Raw genomic sequence first — 17802 nt, 5'->3', positions numbered from 1 at the left:
GCCTCCGCGGACGTGGTCCCCTTTCTGAAGTTGAGAGCTGGCTGGCTGTTTGGGACGAAGGTGGGCCGTGCAGTCAGGAAAGTCCGGATGGGCCGCCCGTTCCCACGCAGCGCCCGGGCTCTTGGGAAGGGAGTTCGAGCCTCCCTCCCTCCCTCCCCGTCTGGGTCTTCCAGGGTTGGGCGGGGAGCACCAAGCACGGAGGGGGAGCCGGCCAGCAGGCGGCCACAGGCATCCAAGTCCAGAGCACGATTCCCGTGCCTTCAGGGAAACCTAACTCTGGGCTGCGGGGAGCCGTCTGTCCCAGCGGCTCTGGCCTGGGTCATACAAGGGCCTTCCACCGCTCGCCCATCACGCCGCCTCGCAGGCACGAGACATTCAATCTCCTGCCCCTCCCGCCTGCTGCTGCGTCGCTTCGAGCAGCCCTGGTGTAACCCATCGGGGTAGATGCTTCGATCTTTCCTGGCGTCTTTCCATCCCGAGCCAGAGGCGGACATTTGATCGGTACTTGCTGAGTCCAGGGATCGTCTGGGACAAAACTTGGCCCTGCGCTTCATGCCCACAGGCCAGCTCCAGGGGAGGGCTGAGGGGGAGGGCGCTGGCAGGTGGGACTGCGGAGCAGAGGTGATGCAGGGCGACCTGGGAGGAAGTGTGGGAGGGGGCTCTGCGCGTCTGGGGTCTCGGGCAGTGTGTCCCCGAGTCCGGAAGCATGAATAACTGCACGGCAGCCGTTCGGAGAGCCAGGGCTGCAACCAAATCAGAAAGCTGGTGTGGCTCGGCCTTCTCGGCGCTTCGCTGTGAGCACTGGGGACACTTAATCAACCAATAAAAACTTCACAGAGGTCACCCAAACCTAAAAGTCTGCACCCGTGCGCGGATTCGGAGAACAGGAAGTGTGGGGGAAGGTTGTGGGGAGGGAGAAGAGGGTGGCAGGATCCACCATAGGGTGATGGAGGGCAAATGCCGTGCACAGTGGACAAACACCGAATTACAATGTTGCACTCCGGAAATGTATATAATCTCACAAACCCATCTTAACAGGATAAACAGCAATGGCGGGCTCTCCAGGCCGACAGACCTGTGTCGGCTCCTCCTCTCGCTGAAGTGTGAACAGCAGGTGCACCGACCCGGCACAATTGTGACGAACATTAAGCTCGAACGCTCACACGGAACTCTCAGTAGTCACGCCCGATGCCGGCAGACACTGGGTAGCCCTCAGCAGTTACTCTCAGCGTCACCGTCTACTCTCGTCCTGGGCCTCTTCCCCCTGCCCCACATCCTCCCCACCCTTTCCCTCCTGCCCTTCAGCTGCCACCGCCCTCTGTGCACAGGCGCACATGCACCAAGGTTCTCACCTGGCTCTCGCTCACTCACGTGCGTTGATTCAGAGACTGCTGTGGGTGCACAGCCCCCTGCCACGCACTGTGGGGAGACAGGTACAAAAATAAGGACAACATGGCCGTTGTCTTTTATTTATTCATTTTTAAGATTTTATTTATTTATTTTTAGAGAGAGAGGGGGAGGAAGGGAGAAAGCAAGGGAGAGAAACATGGGTTGATTGCCTCTCGTTACGTGCCTGGACCGGGGACCAAACTCAGGTGTGTGCTGTGACCAGGAATTGAACCGGTGACCTTTCGTTTTGTTGGATGACACCCAACCCCCTGAGCCACACTGGTCAGGGCTGGTTATTATCTTTTAAATGTATAATTTGTGGGATAAAAAATAATTACACTGAAGTCCAAGGGAAGCAGGAGGGCCAGAAGCAGATGGCAAGAGCCCAACAGGAGACATGCGAGTTCTGGGGGAGCTGGCCTGCAGTGGGCTTCATCAGGCTGGGTGGAGGTGCCCCCTGCTTCCGCCCCTCCTCAGGTTCCCTCCAGCCCCAGAGGAGCTTCCTCCAAGGGACATCGCCTTCCGGATCCCTGGCTCCGGACCTGCCTCAGCCAACCTCCAGTTTCCTCCCAGCTGAGAACAGCTCCCTCCCCAGCCTCCAAGGACTCTTCCTTCTCAGGCTTTTTGCCAAAAATGTTCACTCCTCCTGAAGAGGAGTCAGGGCCTGATTCTCCAGTCCACCCCCACCCCCCACAGCCTCTGCACCGTGTGGTCTCCCTCATTGTCTTCAGGCCTCAGCAGTCCTTGGCCAGGGACGCCCATACCGACAGGCCCACAGCTGCTAGGCTGACTCAGGCCGCCCAACCACCCGTTTCCGCCCCCCACATCTCCTCTGCTGCAGACCCCACAGCTCCAAGCAGCGGGCCCTTCTGGTTTGACTCAGCCTGAAGCCTTTGCCCCTTGAGCCCCAGGACCCCCGCCACGGCTCTCAGGCTCTCCAAGTCTTCCCTCCAAAGGCATCACCGCGGGAATGGACAGCTCAGGAGTCCGGAGCGCAGTAGTACGTCCCCCCACCCCCAGGCCCTGCAATGAGGGGCAAAGGTCATCCAAGCTCAGACCCCACTTCCACCTGAAACAAGAGCATCTTGGGGGTCAGGGGTTGCTGGCATGGCCTGCTCCCCAGAGCAGCGCACACTGTTGTGCAGGAGGGCGGGGGAGACAAAGGAGGGGTGAGACCCTGCGCTCCCCCCAGAGCAAAGCGCCTGCGCGCCGGGTGGGGGGACCAGAACCATGGAGCTACCCTTGAGGGTGGTTCTCGATGGAGCTAAATACTCCTGGGAAAGTCACATTTTCAGGAATACAGGGTGGCAGATAAGGCCACAGGCTCTGGATTCAAATGACATGGACTTGGACCTGAGGTGTGTGACCTTGAGCCCCCTAGGGAGCCTCTTGGTGTCCTCGGTAAGGGACAGCGAGGATGTGGCGTGGTCCCACCCAGAGGAGAAAAAGATGGCCCCGGGGTGTGGAGGCCTTGGGCAGAGGAGCAGGGCAGCACGCGCCCAGTGCGGAGCACGGCGCCAGGCACACTATGCGCTCCGCGAATGGCGCCCCACTGGTTGCCTTCTGGGGCGTGGGGCAGGAAGTTTCTCCCCAGAGTCGCTGCCTGCCCCGCCTCCTGGAAGAGAGGACACAGGCAGAGAGCTCTGACACTGAGCTCAGGCGGAGGAACTGAAAGGCTGGAAAGGGAAGTGAAGAGGGCAGAAGAGAGGAGAGGTTGCTCCCCACCCCACCCCGGCCCGAACCCCCTGCCCAGCAGACAGCCCCAGACACAGAGTGGAGCCCCAGACCCTAGAGCTGGCTGTGGGATGCACCTTACTTGTCCACGACAGTCGGGGTTTTGGGTGAGTGGGCCAGGTGGGGGTGGGGGTTTGAAGCCACAATCATGGCCTGTGACCTGCTGGGCTGGAGCGCTCTGCGCCCCCAGTGCCCTTGGGCCCCCGAACTCCAGGGTAGAAGAACAAGGTTCAGAGGGGTGAAGTCCAAAGCGTCCACACCCCGTCCTCCGAGGGCGGCAAGAAAGATTCCTGGCCCTCTCGGTCACTTATGGTTGGTTTTCTAGCACATCCTCTAAGGAGACAGTGATGGAGGCATTGTGGGAAGCGATGACTCCGGATGACGGATGACGGAACCCACGGTATCAATAGACACAAATAGTAGTACTTCGAATGTGTCCCCCTTTCCGGATGAGTTTCTTGTAACACTTCCTGTTCTCTAGCTACTTCATTGTAGGAATGCCGTGCAGGGTGCTAGGGGACCATTTATGTCCACCCTATCAACAGAGAAGCGTGGGGGGACCAGCAGTTACACCCGGGGTTGGTCCAGGTCAACTTGGACGTATGCAGCAGTCCATTTCCTAAGGTCGGCCCGGATTGGAATGGCTCAGACCCTCTGAGGACACTGAGGGAGGCTGCGGTCGCTGCCCGTGCCCTCGAGCGCCCCGAACTGGGCCCCGCACCTCATCCGCGTCTGTGGGACCTCGCGTTTCAGACACCGGGACCCAAGGGCCCCTGTCGTCGCTGAGAGCTTCTCAGTCATGTCGAACTGGGCGGTGTCAATTAATAACCCAAAGCACTAAGGAAGGGGTACATATCTGGGGAATTTGGGAACCGCTCCGGGACAACACCAGAGCCCTCTCGGGGCACCACGCCCCGGTAACAGGGGACGGGAATCCCTGGCCGCCGGTTGCTTCCTGCCCTGTCGGACCTGCCCCTGGGAGGACAGGGGCGGGGCCAGTGTCACGCTGTACGGCTTCCATTGGCTGTAGACGGAAGCGGCGAGCCAATCCTCACAGACGATAACGCCCTCATCTAAGATTACTTCCGCCTCCGGGTCAGGCCCCATCCCTCTCTCCCGGCGTCTCTCACGCGCTGGAGTCAAGATGGAGGAGTACGCGCGGGAACCCTGGTGAGTGTGAGCGGCGTCCTCGCCCTGTTCCTGCCCGTCTGCCCTCGCTCTCCCCGGTCCCCAGACTCTGAGGTCTTCGACGCGGGCGCGGTGACCGTGGGCGGTGCGGGCTTCAGCGGCCGGTCGGCTCCCCGGCGTGGGCCTCACGCACTCAGCCCCCCGTGACCTTGCAGCGGACGGTGAGAGATCCAGGCTTGGGCTCGAAGCAGCTTCGGGCCTGCCCCCACGCCGCGCCCCCCGACCTTGTGCGGGTCAGTCATTGCTCCCGTTGCCCGCGTCGAGGAAGGGAAGCCAAGCCTCACGGGTGCCTTTTCCGCGGCGTTCGTGTGATGTGCGTCCGCAGGGCGGAGCGTCTCAAAGAAGCGGGCATTGATGGTACCCGAAGGGTCTGGGGAAGCCCGGGTAGGCAGGAGCCTAGTTTTCGCGCTTGGAATTATGGGGGACAAGGAGGCAGAATGTGCTTTCCGGAACCGTGAACAGCAGTCGGTTCATTCATTCCTTGAGTATTTACTGAGTGAGGGCTCTGGGCACAGCATTTCGTTGGGTTCAGGCAGTAGAAGCACGAATAAGACACACGGGTCATTGTAAAGGGCAGGATCGCTGTGAGGAGTCTCAGGTGGCTCAACTTTAAGGCTTCTGGGGTCATCAGCCAAAAATCAGACCTCGTTATTTGGGTCAATCACCTTTTTTATTGTGTCATCAGAAACCAAGGTGTTTTCAGGTTGTGAAAGTGCTTTCCCCCCACCCCAGAAGTGGGGTGCAGGCCACCCGTTTCAGTACCTCCTAGCTCTCTAAAATTCCCTTCTCCAGGGGAATTGCCCCCGACTGGACAGGCGCTCAGATGGGCGGCCTGCACTCACCAGTTGCTGTTAGACATGCAGTGACACAGGTTGGCAGGAGGGTGAGTCACCTAACTTTTGTGAGTTAAAGATGTGAGTACAAGAACAGACTCATAGATACAGAGAACGGACAGGGAGCTCTCAGAGAGGAGGGGTTGGGGGCTGGGTGAAAAGGGTGAAGGGATTAAGCAAAATAAAAAACCTCACGGACACAGGCAACAGCATGGTGGCGACCAGAGGGAAGGGGCGGGGGAGGTAGAAGAGGGTAGAGGAGGTAAATGCTGATGGAAGGAGACTTGACCTGGGGTGGTGAACACAGTACAGTGGACAGATGATGTGTTACAGGACTGCACACCTGACACGTGGGTAATTTTGTTACCCAGTGTCATCCCAGTAAATACAAAAAGAAAGCTGTCCCAGGAATAATGAGTTTTCATCCGATTCTTTAGGCGCCCCTTCGCTTTCTCCTGGCACACACGCTTTGAAGCAGTACAGTCTGTCCGGTTAGTTTTGGCGTCGGAAGTCAAACTCCGATCTGCGTGGGCCTGTGTGGTGGAGCATTTTCCACCAGCCAGGCTCCCACTGAGCACCTGTTCCTCCCTCCGCAGCCCTCCCCTCCTTGTGCAGTCTGAACCGTTCCTCCAAACCTCTGCCTTTCAGTTCCTGTGGCCGCGATCTTCCCTGGTGTCCCCAGTGCCTCTTACAGCAGCTTCCCGGTTGCTTCCCTTCCCTCCAGCCCTTTTGATGACAGCGTGTGGAGTTAACACCCTGAGTACTCTCCTGTTTCATTTTTAAAAACCCTCTCTCTGTGAAGCAGGGGGAGGGCTCCGGAGCCCCGGCAGGGCTGCGTTTGTACCGAAGTTGCTTCTCTAGTTACTTCTTGAGCAAGTCGCTTAACCTCTGAGCCCTTGTTTGTCTGTAAAACGGAGAGGAGACGAATGCTCTTGCACAGTTAAAAGATTAGGTATTCTGTGGGAACATAACCTAGCTTTCTTGAAAATCATAGGCCTTATTCGCATTACGAGGCACCTAAAACAGTTGGTACTTATTAAATGGTGACCTGTGACCTTGCTCCTGTCACTGGTTCTCTGAGCTCTGCTTGTCTGGCACCTTCACTCTGTTAGACTCGGGCTTCAGCCTTTCGGGTAGCCCTCACGGACAGCCCTGGCAGGAGTGTTTTGCTGTGGCCGCTCTCTGGTCAGAGACTGTCCATCTTGCCTTGTGCTGGACGTCCTCTCCAGGAATGCGCGCTGTGGCCGTGCTCTGGTCGGAAGCCTGCTGCTCCTCACTGAGGTTGCGATGCTCATTCATTGCAGCCCCAGCACGTGGCAAGACCATTTAAAGCCACTGACCCAGCACTCAGGGGCCATGGACTCATCTGTCCTTCCTCTTTTCTTTCTGGTACTGTCTCCACCATTTAATCGGAATTGCACAGTTTTCAAACTCGCAAAGTGCAGTCGGGTTGCCTGTGGACTCTGATCAGCAGGTCCTGGTGGAGCCCAGGTGGTGCCGCTTGGGCTCTCAGGACCCCAGAGGCGGGCCCTGGGCAGCGGGGCTGCGGCACCCTGCCGCCTGCGACGGTCCTTCTGAGTGAGGTCCTGGGCTTCGTTGTCCCGGAAGAGGACAAGGTGTTTTCATAGCAAGGTTTCCGTCTGGCAAAATCAGAAATTACTCGTTATTCAAATTCCCCAGCAGCACGAATACACCAAACTCACAAGTTTACCTGAGCAGGCAGATTGCCCTTATTAGCTCATTATAGCATTTGACCCTGGTCGCCAGATGAAAGAAGAATCTCGCATTGAAATGGATTGAAAGTGGCCCCAGCTGGTGTGGCTCAGTGGATTGAGCACCCGCCTTCGAAGCAAAGGGTCGCCAGTTCGATTCCCAGTTGGGACGCATGCCTGGGTTGCGGGCCGGGTACCCAGTAGGGGGTGCATGAGAGCAACCACACATTGATGTTTCCCTCCCTCTCTCCCCGCTCTCTAAAAATAAAATAAATAAAGTCTTTAAAAAAGAAGGGATTGAAAAGGAACTTAAGTTCAGTCTTTCTTACAGACCAGATTCCGAGACTAGTGGTGCTGGCCTGGCCTCCTGGTCAGTGTACCGGGTTTCGGCGTGTGGTGTGAGTTAGGGCGCTGCCTGTGGAAGCGGGGTGCAGATTTAACCTCTAGTCGCTGGACATCAGAGTGCGTGTGTGTGTGACATGGTCCCGATGCAGACTGGAGTTCTGAATGTCGGCTTGAATTTAATCAGCCCGGAAAGAACTTCAAGCTTTAGGAACTCTCTAAGATTGGTCTTCCTTTGCACCCATTGAATCTTCGTTTGTTTAGCTGTAACTGCTCCTGCAGCCAGAAAGCTCACCTCGCTCCCAGGAGACGGGGTGACACTCGTGGTGGCATGCGGCGTCCCAGATTTGTTTGTGCCTCCGCGCGTGCCCGGCCTGCAGCACACTCCCGAGTGCTGCGTGGGAAGGTGGGGCGTGCCCAGGATGGAGTCAGCCAGCTCCATTCCCCTGCCTCTGTGGCTAGGGCTGGACGCACTGGCCCTGGGCAGAGTCCTGCAGCTTTGCCTGCCCGTCGGGGTGCCTGCAAAGGTTTTGTGGTTTATGAACAAGAAATAAGGTCTCTCTCCCTCCTCTGCTCATAGCCCCTGGCGAATCGTGGATGACTGCGGAGGGGCCTTCACCATGGGCACCATCGGGGGCGGAGTCTTCCAAGCAATCAAAGGCTTTCGCAATTCTCCAGTGGTGAGTGGGAGTCTTGCTTTCTCAGCTCGTGAAGGCTAGGTTTGCTCAGGTCCCGGGCGCCAGTCAGCGGGTGGGAAATGATGGTGCTGGTGATACATTTTTGCTTGCTTTTTTACAGGGCATAAGCCACAGGCTGCGAGGGAGCCTGACAGCTGTTAAGACCCGGGCTCCGCAGTTGGGAGGTGTGTGCTGCAGATGCCCTTCCTGCTCCCGTGGAGAGGGGGCTCCTGTTTCCTCCCTCCTAGACGACACCAGCCCCCCGTGTCAGTTCGGTCTGACGGTTTGTCACGAGTGGAGACCTCTGGGCTTGTGGCTCATTCCGAAACCCACTTGGGTCCTCGTGTCCAGTTGGAGAGTCTGTCCTTGTCTTCCGCGTGCTGGGTTCCCTCCTGTCCAGAGGGCAGCGGGGCTCCGGGTCAGGTCTGCGCCGGTCAGCAGCGACGGCTGCCGGGGCGGCAAGGCTGAAGAGAGCCCGCGGTGAGGGCGGGGTGTCGTGAGAGACGCCGACTGACCGGACAGGCTCCTCACCAGGGCTGCTGGACACTGCAGGGGTCAGTGCAGGGTTTCCAGGTGCTTGTTCAGAAGCTGGGCGATTGAATCTGTTCACGAGGACACAGCCAAGCCGGGGGACACTGCTGTCTGCTGCTGTTTCTTGGAGACTCTGTAGTCTGGAAGAGTGGTCTTCTCTCAGTTTTTAAATGTTCTTTTGAAGACAGCAGCTGATGCCACCATGGACTGTGTGCCAGGCCACTCCTGGCGCCCCGCAGTGCCGCCTCTAAGGGGGGCACTGCCAGCCTGTCTTGCAGACGAGGAAACGGGGGCCCGAGGGCTGTGGTGACGGTGCCGTCCCCCTTGCCTTGCCTCTGTGACAGTCGTGTGCCCTGCAGAGGAAGCAGTGGCTCTCTTCCCTCCAGTTCAATGGGCCGGTAAACGGTGTTAAATGTCAGAGCACGCGCCACGCCGAGCCCCTCACGTGTGCAGAGGTCACAGGTCTGCGCGGGCCTCCGCGCGTTTCCTGAGAGGCTGCTTCCGGCACATGGCTTTTTCAGTGAGTGAAGGACAACCGGGTGCTGCCACAGCCCAGAGGGAGCCTGAGGACACACGAGGACCCCCTGGGAGGCGGCTTCTGTGGCAGAAGCCGAAGGCGCCCAAAGTGCAGCGCAGACTCGAGCCGGTCGTGGGCGTCGACTGTGTGGCAGGTGCCCCAGGGGACGGTGTGGGGGCTGTCCTCACAGCCCTCTGCGGCTCCGGCACGAGTCTGAGGCCAGAGGCCATGGACGAGGACCAGGATGAAGTCGGGGGAGAGGACGTCACGGCACGCGTGATGGGATCGTTTGTTGCAAATCCGTAGGGTCCACCATCCGAGGGACTTAACTCTCCCTGGAGCCCTGGGTTTTAAAGGGCCGGGGTGGCGTTTTCAGTGTAGTCCCATGGGTGCTCCCTGGGCCCCTCCAGTTAAGGTCCGGGGGTGGGCAGCTTGCAGAGCTGTAGCTGTGTCCTGGGGGGTCTTCTGCCCCCATGGGGGACAGTGGGCTTCAGGCAGCCCTGTTCTTCAGGCGCTTCCTTGCGTGTTGGGACGCGGTGCCCCAGGCACGCCCTGCGCTGTCCCTGGCTGCACCATGTGGTCGGCCCTCTCCCGGAGAGCGGGCCCCTCCTAGTGCAGACAGGTGTTCAGGGCCTGAGTGTGTTGAGGCCTTGGCACTGCTGTTCCCAGGCCTTCTCACACTAGAGCTGCGAGCGACCGGGTCTGTCTCTGAACACGCTCACCACTTGTGGGACACACGTGTTGTGCACGTGTTTCTGTATCTCTGGCCCGTGCATGTTGGGAGCTGTGAGCTCACACAGGCTACCTTGTCATCCTCTCCCCATGAGTCCCTCCTCAGGCCCCGGCCGCCATGCCAGCCCTTCCTCCACCTGGACACAGCAGTGCCCCTGCCAGGCTGTCCGCAGACCCTCCTCGCCCTGCTTGGGCTGGGGCCCCACACCCAGCCATGGCCATAGCGCTCTCCGGCCGCTGTCCCCAGGGTGGGAGCGTCTTGTGTGAGTGACAAAACGAAGGGAAGTGACTGTCCTGTGCCCAGGCAGCCCTGCTCTGCAGGGCGCAGACTGCTGAGTTAGGAGGGAGAACTGCTTCTCCTTTCTGTAGCACGCGGTGTCCAACGAGGGGCTTGGGCTGCACTGCTGGCAGCAGCGCCCAGGCTCGGCTGGTGCTGGGAGACCTGGGAAGGGCCCTGCTGGTGACCTGCAGGAGTGGGGCGGAGCCCAGCTCCAGCGGCCCTCAACGCCACTGCTGTGCGGTGCCCAGGGTGAGGGGCGATGTGGCTGGGCCCACGTGGTGTTGCCTTCTTTAGCCTCAGCGAGGGCGAGCGCTTCCTGTGGTGCGGGCCCCGCCCCCATCGTAGGAGATTGGGGGCGAGAAGCCCAGAGGCATTGATCGTCCAGAGGTGCTGACGGCGCCACGGCGCAGTCCGGATTCTGCGCGTGTGGGTGTGGGTGGTGGGTTGCAGGTGGTCACCGTGTTTCAGCGGAGTCTGTTCTAGAAGCGGGGTGACCAGATGCAGGCTTGTTTTGGTTTAACGTTTGAGGACTAAAGGGTGGGAAGGAGAAAGAACGGTGGCCTCTGTCCCTGCGGGGCTCCGTCACTCCCACTGCGCCGTCCCATGCCCGCTGGCACGTACAGGTGGCCCCAGGACACGCCCCAGAAGAGCTGGGCCTCTTGTGTCCCTGACGGTGGTTCTCGTAGGGCAGGTGCTCAGGGATGTTCGGCGAAGGACGGGGCGGATGGAGGCGGGCAGAGCCGTCAGGGAGCAGGGCAGGGTGTGGCACCGGCTGTGTCTGCAGCTCTGCCAGCAGAGGCCCGGCGCTTGGCATCGGCCTTGACTTTCCCAGCTGGTGTGCTGCAGCCCAGGCTTCATTAGCAGGGGCACCTCCCGCTCCCCATGCTCATCCAGACTGCGTGTGCGTTTGGGGGAGAGAGTTCTAAGAACATAGTGTTACTGAAGCTTATTTTTTACGGTAACGTTTTAGATGTAAGATGAAAAACTGAAATGCTTATTGTCTTTAAATAAAATAGGGAGCTTTGCTGTCTGGGGAGGCCTGTTCTCCATGATCGACTGCAGCCTGGTTCAAGTCCGAGGGAAGGAGGACCCCTGGAACTCCATCACGAGCGGGGCCCTCACGGGAGCCGTCTTGGCCGCCAGAAGTGAGCACCGATCACGAGCCCACACTGGGCCCACGGGAAATCTCCTCTGCCTTAGCTGGTCGACTCCTGGGGCGCATGTGGGGATGGGGGTGGAGCAGGAGGGTCTGTTAGGGTGCACGAGGGTGAGCGTGGGAGCTCTAGCCTGTGTGCTGCTGTGGCTAAGAGCCTGCCAGTCCCAGGTCCCCCAGGGCATCTTGCAGCTTGCTGTGGGCACCCCCCTCCTCGGGCCTCCGGGCTTAGTTGTCGTGCCTGTTGGGGGGGGGGGGGCAGTGCCCATCATGGATAAAGCACATACAACCACCTTCTGGGTCCTTGGGATAGAGGGCGGCCCAGGATTCCTCTGGGCTTCGTGGTCGAGGCCAGAGCGGCAGACGCTTTGCGAGGAGCCAGGCAGTAAACATGTTAGGCCTCGTAGGTCATGAGGTCGCTGTGATGGCCATCACAGCCGGAAGGCAGCCACAGACCATGCGTGGGCGGGCACGGCTGTGCCAGCAGAGCTCTGTGGCCGTGAATGTGCCGTGGGCCGCAGTTTGTGGACCCTCGGTCTCAGCCAGCAACAAAGGGGGTTTCGAGGGGGCAGTTGTAGGCACGGGGGCAGCTCTTCCCTTGACCACGTGTTGCGTTGAACCCGATCTCTGCTAACGTGCTCTCTCTGTCGTCACTGCACCCAGACGGACCAGTGGCCATGGTCGGGTCGGCCGCGATGGGCGGCATCCTTCTGGCTCTAATCGAAGGCGCCGGCATCTTGTTGACGAGATTTGCCTCTGCGCAGTTCCCCAACGGTGAGTCTGTCTGCCGCCTGCGCCCTGCGGGTGTGAAGAAAACGCGCTCTGTCTGCGCCACGCGGTGGTTTGTGGTGCACGGCACGGTTACCGTGGGCCGTGAGGGGCACGGCAGGCCCGTTCACCTGAGAAGCAGGGCGTGGGCTCAGTCGGGTCCGTCCCCGTCACCGGAGCGCACTGGTTGAGCGACTTGCTGCCCGTGCTCACTTGCGCACCCTGGGAGGGTGCTGCTCGAGGGAAGGGCCCTGCAGGTGTGCGGCGAGAGTGGCTGTCAGTGCACAACTCGCCGCTGTCCGCCTGCAGGCCAGGCCCTGTTGCAGGTGCTGGGGACTCTGCGGTGAAGGAGGACGCACCTGCTGGTGGGAGGACAGGCCCCCACGTTAATGGCTCCATGGGCTTATGTGACTGCGTCCCTTGCTCAGAAGGGTGGGGGGAAGTGACTCCTGTTTGGGAGGGTCACCTTGGGTTCTCAGGGGCAGGGCTTCTGCTGCTTGTGGTCCCTCTTACCCGGGGTACTGGGCAAGTCCCCTCGCATGCCGAGCCATCCTTGTGTTGTCGTGGAGTGAACGTCAGTGTCCCCTTGTGCAGTTCCTCGCAGCTGTAGACACCTGGATGGTCTCAGTGAGGATGTTCCAGACATTGGGGGAAGCAGGAGTACAGCAGTGAAACCTAGACCTGGCCCCCAGGGAAGGCAGGGTGCAGAATAGTGAGACGTGCCAAAAATTGTTTTTGGAGCTTGGAAAAGCTTCGCATAGAGCCGGGAGTGGGTCGTGTCTCCCGGTTTGGTGTGACCTCCCCAAGGCGCCTCACCCGAGAGCCCGTGTCTTCTGGGCACGTTTCAGCCGCCCTGCTCGCTGGGTGCCCGCACACCTGTTCTGTGCCCAGCTGTCACTTTCGAGTTCCAACTCAGTTACACTGGCCACTTGCTAACTTGTTTTTACCACATCAGAGCTGTGGACTCCGGCGCACGAGGGAAGCCCCGCTCACGCCGAGTCGGAGGCGCCTCGTGGAGGTTCGGCAGGTTTGTGAGCAAATTCAGGTCACAGTTCCAGTGGACACAGCGTTTTCACTGAGTTGGTTGCTATACTTTCTGCAGAGATTTGTTCTTTAATTTTGTAACGTTCAAATGTTTTTTAAAGTTCTTTCCTCTTAACCGCAGGCCCTCAGTTTGCTGAAGACCCCTCCCAGCTCCCTTCAGCCCAGTTACCCCCCTCGCCTTTCGGAGACTATCGGCAGTACCAGTAGGCACCTCCGACGGTGCGCAGCATTGGGGAGGGGCTCCCGGACCACCAGGTTGCTTCTGAAACCACAGGTGGGACAGCCGTGGCCCCAGAGGCCACGCAGAGACATGTAGCACTTTCCGTCTACTTGAAGGAGCACGGGGTGGGGCCTCAGAAGACAACCCGTGTATTTATTCACCCGAGGACTGCATCTGTGGTCAGAGTGGCGTCGGTGTCCTTAAAGAAGACACGCGGTGCCGAGAAGACACAGGGCCGCGGGGCAGATGGCGGGCCTAGCCGTCCTCGCCTGGGGGGCTCCCGCCTGGTTTCGTGTTCTGCTGGCCAAACAATAAAACTCCTGGAACTCGCTCCTTCTTTTAAGCTAAGCTGTGGACTCTGCGTTTTGTCCTCGAGCCCATCGGGGAAGGCGCGCCTTGTGTCAGCCCCACCTCATTGGCGGCGAGTGGTGTGTGGGGACCCCCACAGCAGATGCTCGGCGGACTGAAGGCCGGACACCCCGGTACAGGGAACGGAAGAGGCTCCCGGAGCCGCCGGACTCGGCCTCCTCCCTGCCCTCTGTCACCCCGCAGTGTGGGGGCGGCTGTTGGCTTTGCGTTGTTTTGGTGCTTTTCTCCTCTCCCCCTTTTCCCCCATATTTTTTTCAGTGAAAAGTTTCAACCTGTAAAGTTGAGTTTTACTGAGAGCCCTCTTAACCCACCACTTAGATTCCACTGACCTTAGGTTTCGCAAATAGTAGAAAACTAGTAGTTTAGAGTCCAGTAAATATTTTCCTAAATATGCAAGTTTACAAAGTTTAATAAATATTCTAAAGCTAATTTTGCTATGCTAGGGTAGAGCCCAGAATAAAAGGTAAAATAACCAGATTACTTTAATCACTGAAGTAAGTACCTGGGAGAACAAGCAGACCGGAGGGCGAGTCTGCCCGGGCCCTCCCGGAATCATGGCATTGGTCCCTCAGTCTCCCAGCTGAAATGCCCCTCGGGAAGGTCCCACCCGCCTCTCCCTGCTCTTCCTGGTGTCCGAGGCTGCGTGCCAACCTGGTGTGGAGTGCGCCTCTGAGCCGGGTTTGGAACCTCGGGCCCGGCGGCACCTGGGATTTCTCGTGCTCCTGTTCTGCACGTGGTGGCCCAGGGGGGTGTGGACTCCCCCACACCACCGTGGTGCCTTAGTTTTCGTGAAGACTCCTCGTCTGAGTCCCGTGCACTCTTACACGGTGGGTGGGTCAGCAGCTGCGAGCAGCCTGCGTTTGTGAATGAGTTGCTAGAGCAGCGTCCCATTCAGACGCAGTTGTCAGGCTGCTTTCTTGCTACAGCGGCAGAGCCCTGTGGCTGTGACAGAAAAGGGGCACGGCCAACTCGGGGGGACCGGAGGGGGCTCCGGAGGTGCTGGAGCGAAGTTCTGCGGACAGGACCCACCTTTCATAACAGGTGCGCAGTAGCTGCCGAGCGGGCGACCCCGTCACAGGCAGCTCTGTACCCGGGAGAAGTCTGAAGCTTTTCCCGGAGACGTGTCGCTTCAGGAAATGCCCACCTGCCGTCCACGGGTGTGGGAGGAGGGAGGAAACGCCGCCCTGTGGCTGGACCATCCTGTGCGAAGCTCCCTGCTGCCCTTCATCGTCCTCCCCACGAGAACTCGCTGTTGCCTGACTTTGGGGTTAGCATTTCCATCCGATCTTTCTACTTTTAGCGCATCTAAACTTGAGGTGACTTTGTATTTACAGAAGAGTTGCCAGAGTAGGTCCAGTGACGCCTCCCACCCAGCTGCCGCTTAGGTAACATCTTACCCCATAAAGCAGCCACCAAAGCGGAGACTCGCAGGGTCCCGTTCTCTCAACCACAGCCGTTACTTGAATTTCTCGAGTTCCTCTAATGTCCCTTTCCTGTGTCAGGATCTGACACGTGACCCTGATGTTATGGCTCCTCGGTGTCCTCCAGCCTGTGGTAGGTTCTCAGTCTCTCCTTGTCTGTGACCGTGGCACTTTGGAGAGTAGGGTAGAGACGTGTTCTTTTGGATGCGCCCTCCATTTGGGTTTGTGTGATATGTTCTCGTGAGGCTACGAGTTGGCCCTTCTCTGCGTCGTGTCTGGGGAGATGGTGTCTGTCTGCATGGCTGGTGCTGTTGACCATGACCCCTTGATTAAGGTGGGGTCTGCTGGCTTTCTCTGCTGTGAACGTAGTGTTTTTCCCTTTTCAAGTTACCGTCCGGGGCGCTGTGTGCTGGGCTGTCCTGCCCTTCCGACGCTGCTGTCTGGGAAAGCCTGTTTTCGAGTTGTCATGTCCGAGCACAGGATGCGCCAGGCTCGCCTGTCTCCCTGCCCTGCCCTGGAGTCCGCTCTCCCAAGGAGCCCGCGTGCCTGTCTTCGGAGGATGTCATTCGGAAACCGAGATCGGGTGCTGGGTGTGCTCATGGCTGCTGCTGCTGGTGCCTTTGAGTGGAGGCTCTGCCTGCTCCCTCTGACCGCCAGCTCAGCACCCAGCACCCGTCTCTGGGGGCCGCAAGAAACTCGACTCTCATCTACACTGATTGGCTTATTAGCTCACTCCCAGTTGCGTGGAAGGTGGTCGCAGACCGCTGACCCGCACCTCTGTGAGACAGGGCTGCCGCCAGAGAGCAGGGCTGCTTCAGGTTTGTCGGCGTTGGCTCAGAACGTCCCGAAGGCTCTTCAGGTCGCCCCTTCCCTCCCTGCAGTTCCCGTGCGGTGCAGGTCGGTTCCCTGGCTGCTGTGTCATCCTGTCTCTCTGCATCCTGGTGGGTGTTCAAAATGTGCATTTGACATCATCCACTGTTTGTGGTGTGCACTTCTCTGGAGTTGGACAAATGTGCACAGACAGTCACCACCACCACAGTTTGAGTCGCCCCCAAATATTGCCAGGCCGCCCCTTATAATCACCCCTCCCTCCCTCCCTCCCCCTCTCTGGCCGCAGTGGGTGGGTTGCTGCTTCCGGTCGCATCTTTTCAAGAGTCGCGGAAACGGAGCCATACAACAGGGAGCCGTGGGCTTCTGTTACCAAAGCGCATCCCAGCTTCTCCTGTGATGTGTGGTCGTGGCTCACAGGCGCCGCCGTTTGTTCGTCTGCCCACCGGCTGATGGACGCGGGCATTTCCGTTGTTGTGGCAACTGAATAAAGCTGCTGTAAACATTCACTTGCTGATTTTTGTGTGAACGTGTTTTCATTTTTCTTGGTAAATCCCTAGGACTGCTCGGTCATAAGGTAGGTATATATTTAATTTTAGAAGAAACTGCCCAAATATTCTGGCTGTTCGCACCCTGACCAGCACCAGGTACCAATTTTTTGTTCCTGTTTCTTAAATTGAGCCCCTCCTCGAGGTGCACAGCGGTTCTCGTTCTAATTTGCGTTTCTCAGAAGCAGTGATGTGCGGAGTCTTTCCTTGTGTGCTCGCCATCCCTGCGTCTTTCTGACGGAGCGCTCAGGCCGCTCGCCGGTTTCTTTGTCTTCCTGGTTTGGTTTTGAGAGCGCCGTTATGGGTGTGGGCGCAAGTCCTCTGTCAGACATGCGATCAGCAAGTCTTTTCTGCGCCTTTGTCCAAACTGGGACGTATGGGTCTCTCCCCAGTGTCGCACTGGGGCTTTCTGGAAAGCTTGAAGTCGGGCAGTGATTCCCCCAGCCTCGTCAGCCCTCTCACCACTGCCGTGGCTCTTCGCGCCCCTTTGCCTGCCCCTGTAACTTTTACAACGAGCTGGTTGGCATCTACAGGAAAACCTGCTGCAGTCAGGGGTTTTTATCAGGATTACCCGTATCAGTGTTCCATCATTTTTAGCACATAGATCCTGTGTATAGCGGTTTGTCAGATTTAAACCTAGGTATTCATTTTCAGGAGTGCTAGTTAAATGGCACTGCTTTTCGGATTTCAGATTTTATTGTCTGTTAGTGAGTAGAAATACAGTGGTTTTCATATATTGGTCTTGTACCCTGAAATCTCGATGAACTCATGCTTGTCACCAATTCGGGGAGACTTCCAGCCATTTGGGTGAGTCCCAGAGGTGTCACGTTCTGAGCGCTCAGAAGTAAATAAAATAATACCGAAAGCCCTTTGGGGAGGAGGCTGGCGGTGGTCACAGTGTCTCCTTTCTGCAGTGGAGAAGGTTCTGGGGCGCGCGGGTGAGTGACCGGCGCGCAGCCCCACGGGAAGCCAGCGGGAATGATGGGGCGAGGCCACTGGTGTTCCCAGGAGAACGTGATGCTGAACAAGGAGAAACCTACCTCCAGAAACGTTTAACCCGACAGCCAAGGACAAAGGCCCCTTCCTCCAGCGGGGTGTCCAGCCTCGCGTCCCCGTTGCACTCTGTCCCCGTGGAACTGCCCGGACCCCTGGTGCGGGAGCTCAGAGTGGGCTGGACGGAGCCCGGCTGGTGGCCGGGAGGGCCCCGCGCTGGGAGGTGCCAAACCCTGTGCTCCCGCCACCGGAAAGGGGTTTTCCCGTTTTCGGATTTCATAACCTGGAAGGTGGAAGAGAAAGGGAGATTGACCATATATGGAATTTTTAAAAAACAAGCATTTCATCAAATAGGTATTTTAACACTGCAAAACTAGGGAACACATACCAGCATGCTCTTTCCTCTTAGGAAAAATTCCAGACTGGGGTGTGGGCCTGGCTCAGACTTCGAGCTGGGGGTGGGCGTGGCCCGTCCTGGTGCCCCGGGGCGTGGCCTGTGGGGGCGGGGTCAGGCCCGGGGCGG

General features: G+C 58.6%; 1 protein-coding gene and 1 long non-coding RNA gene across 2 annotated transcripts; one reads left to right on the top strand and one right to left on the bottom strand.

Moving 5' to 3' along the window:
- The first annotated feature begins 4183 nt into the window (after positions 1-4183).
- TIMM17A (translocase of inner mitochondrial membrane 17A) lies at positions 4184-13468 on the top strand. Its single transcript, XM_024576025.3, has 6 exons — positions 4184-4293; positions 7779-7878; positions 7997-8060; positions 10952-11080; positions 11752-11862; positions 13022-13468. The coding sequence occupies exons 1-6, from the start codon at positions 4268-4270 to the stop codon at positions 13105-13107; spliced, it is 516 nt and encodes a 171-aa protein (XP_024431793.1). The 5' UTR covers positions 4184-4267; the 3' UTR covers positions 13108-13468.
- On the bottom strand, positions 4431-17776 carry LOC139440334 (uncharacterized). Its single transcript, XR_011650498.1, has 3 exons — positions 17668-17776; positions 17327-17562; positions 4431-6784 (listed from the first exon to the last, which is right to left on the bottom strand). It is a non-coding gene; the product is annotated as an uncharacterized lncRNA (long non-coding RNA).
- Positions 17777-17802: the final 26 nt, after the last annotated feature.

The sequence above is a fragment of the Desmodus rotundus genome, chromosome 10 (assembly GCF_022682495.2).
Source record: "Desmodus rotundus isolate HL8 chromosome 10, HLdesRot8A.1, whole genome shotgun sequence".
NCBI classification, from domain to species: domain Eukaryota; kingdom Metazoa; phylum Chordata; class Mammalia; order Chiroptera; family Phyllostomidae; genus Desmodus; species Desmodus rotundus.
Note: the sequence above shows the minus strand (reverse complement) of the source record. Positions and strands in the feature narration are given on the sequence as shown.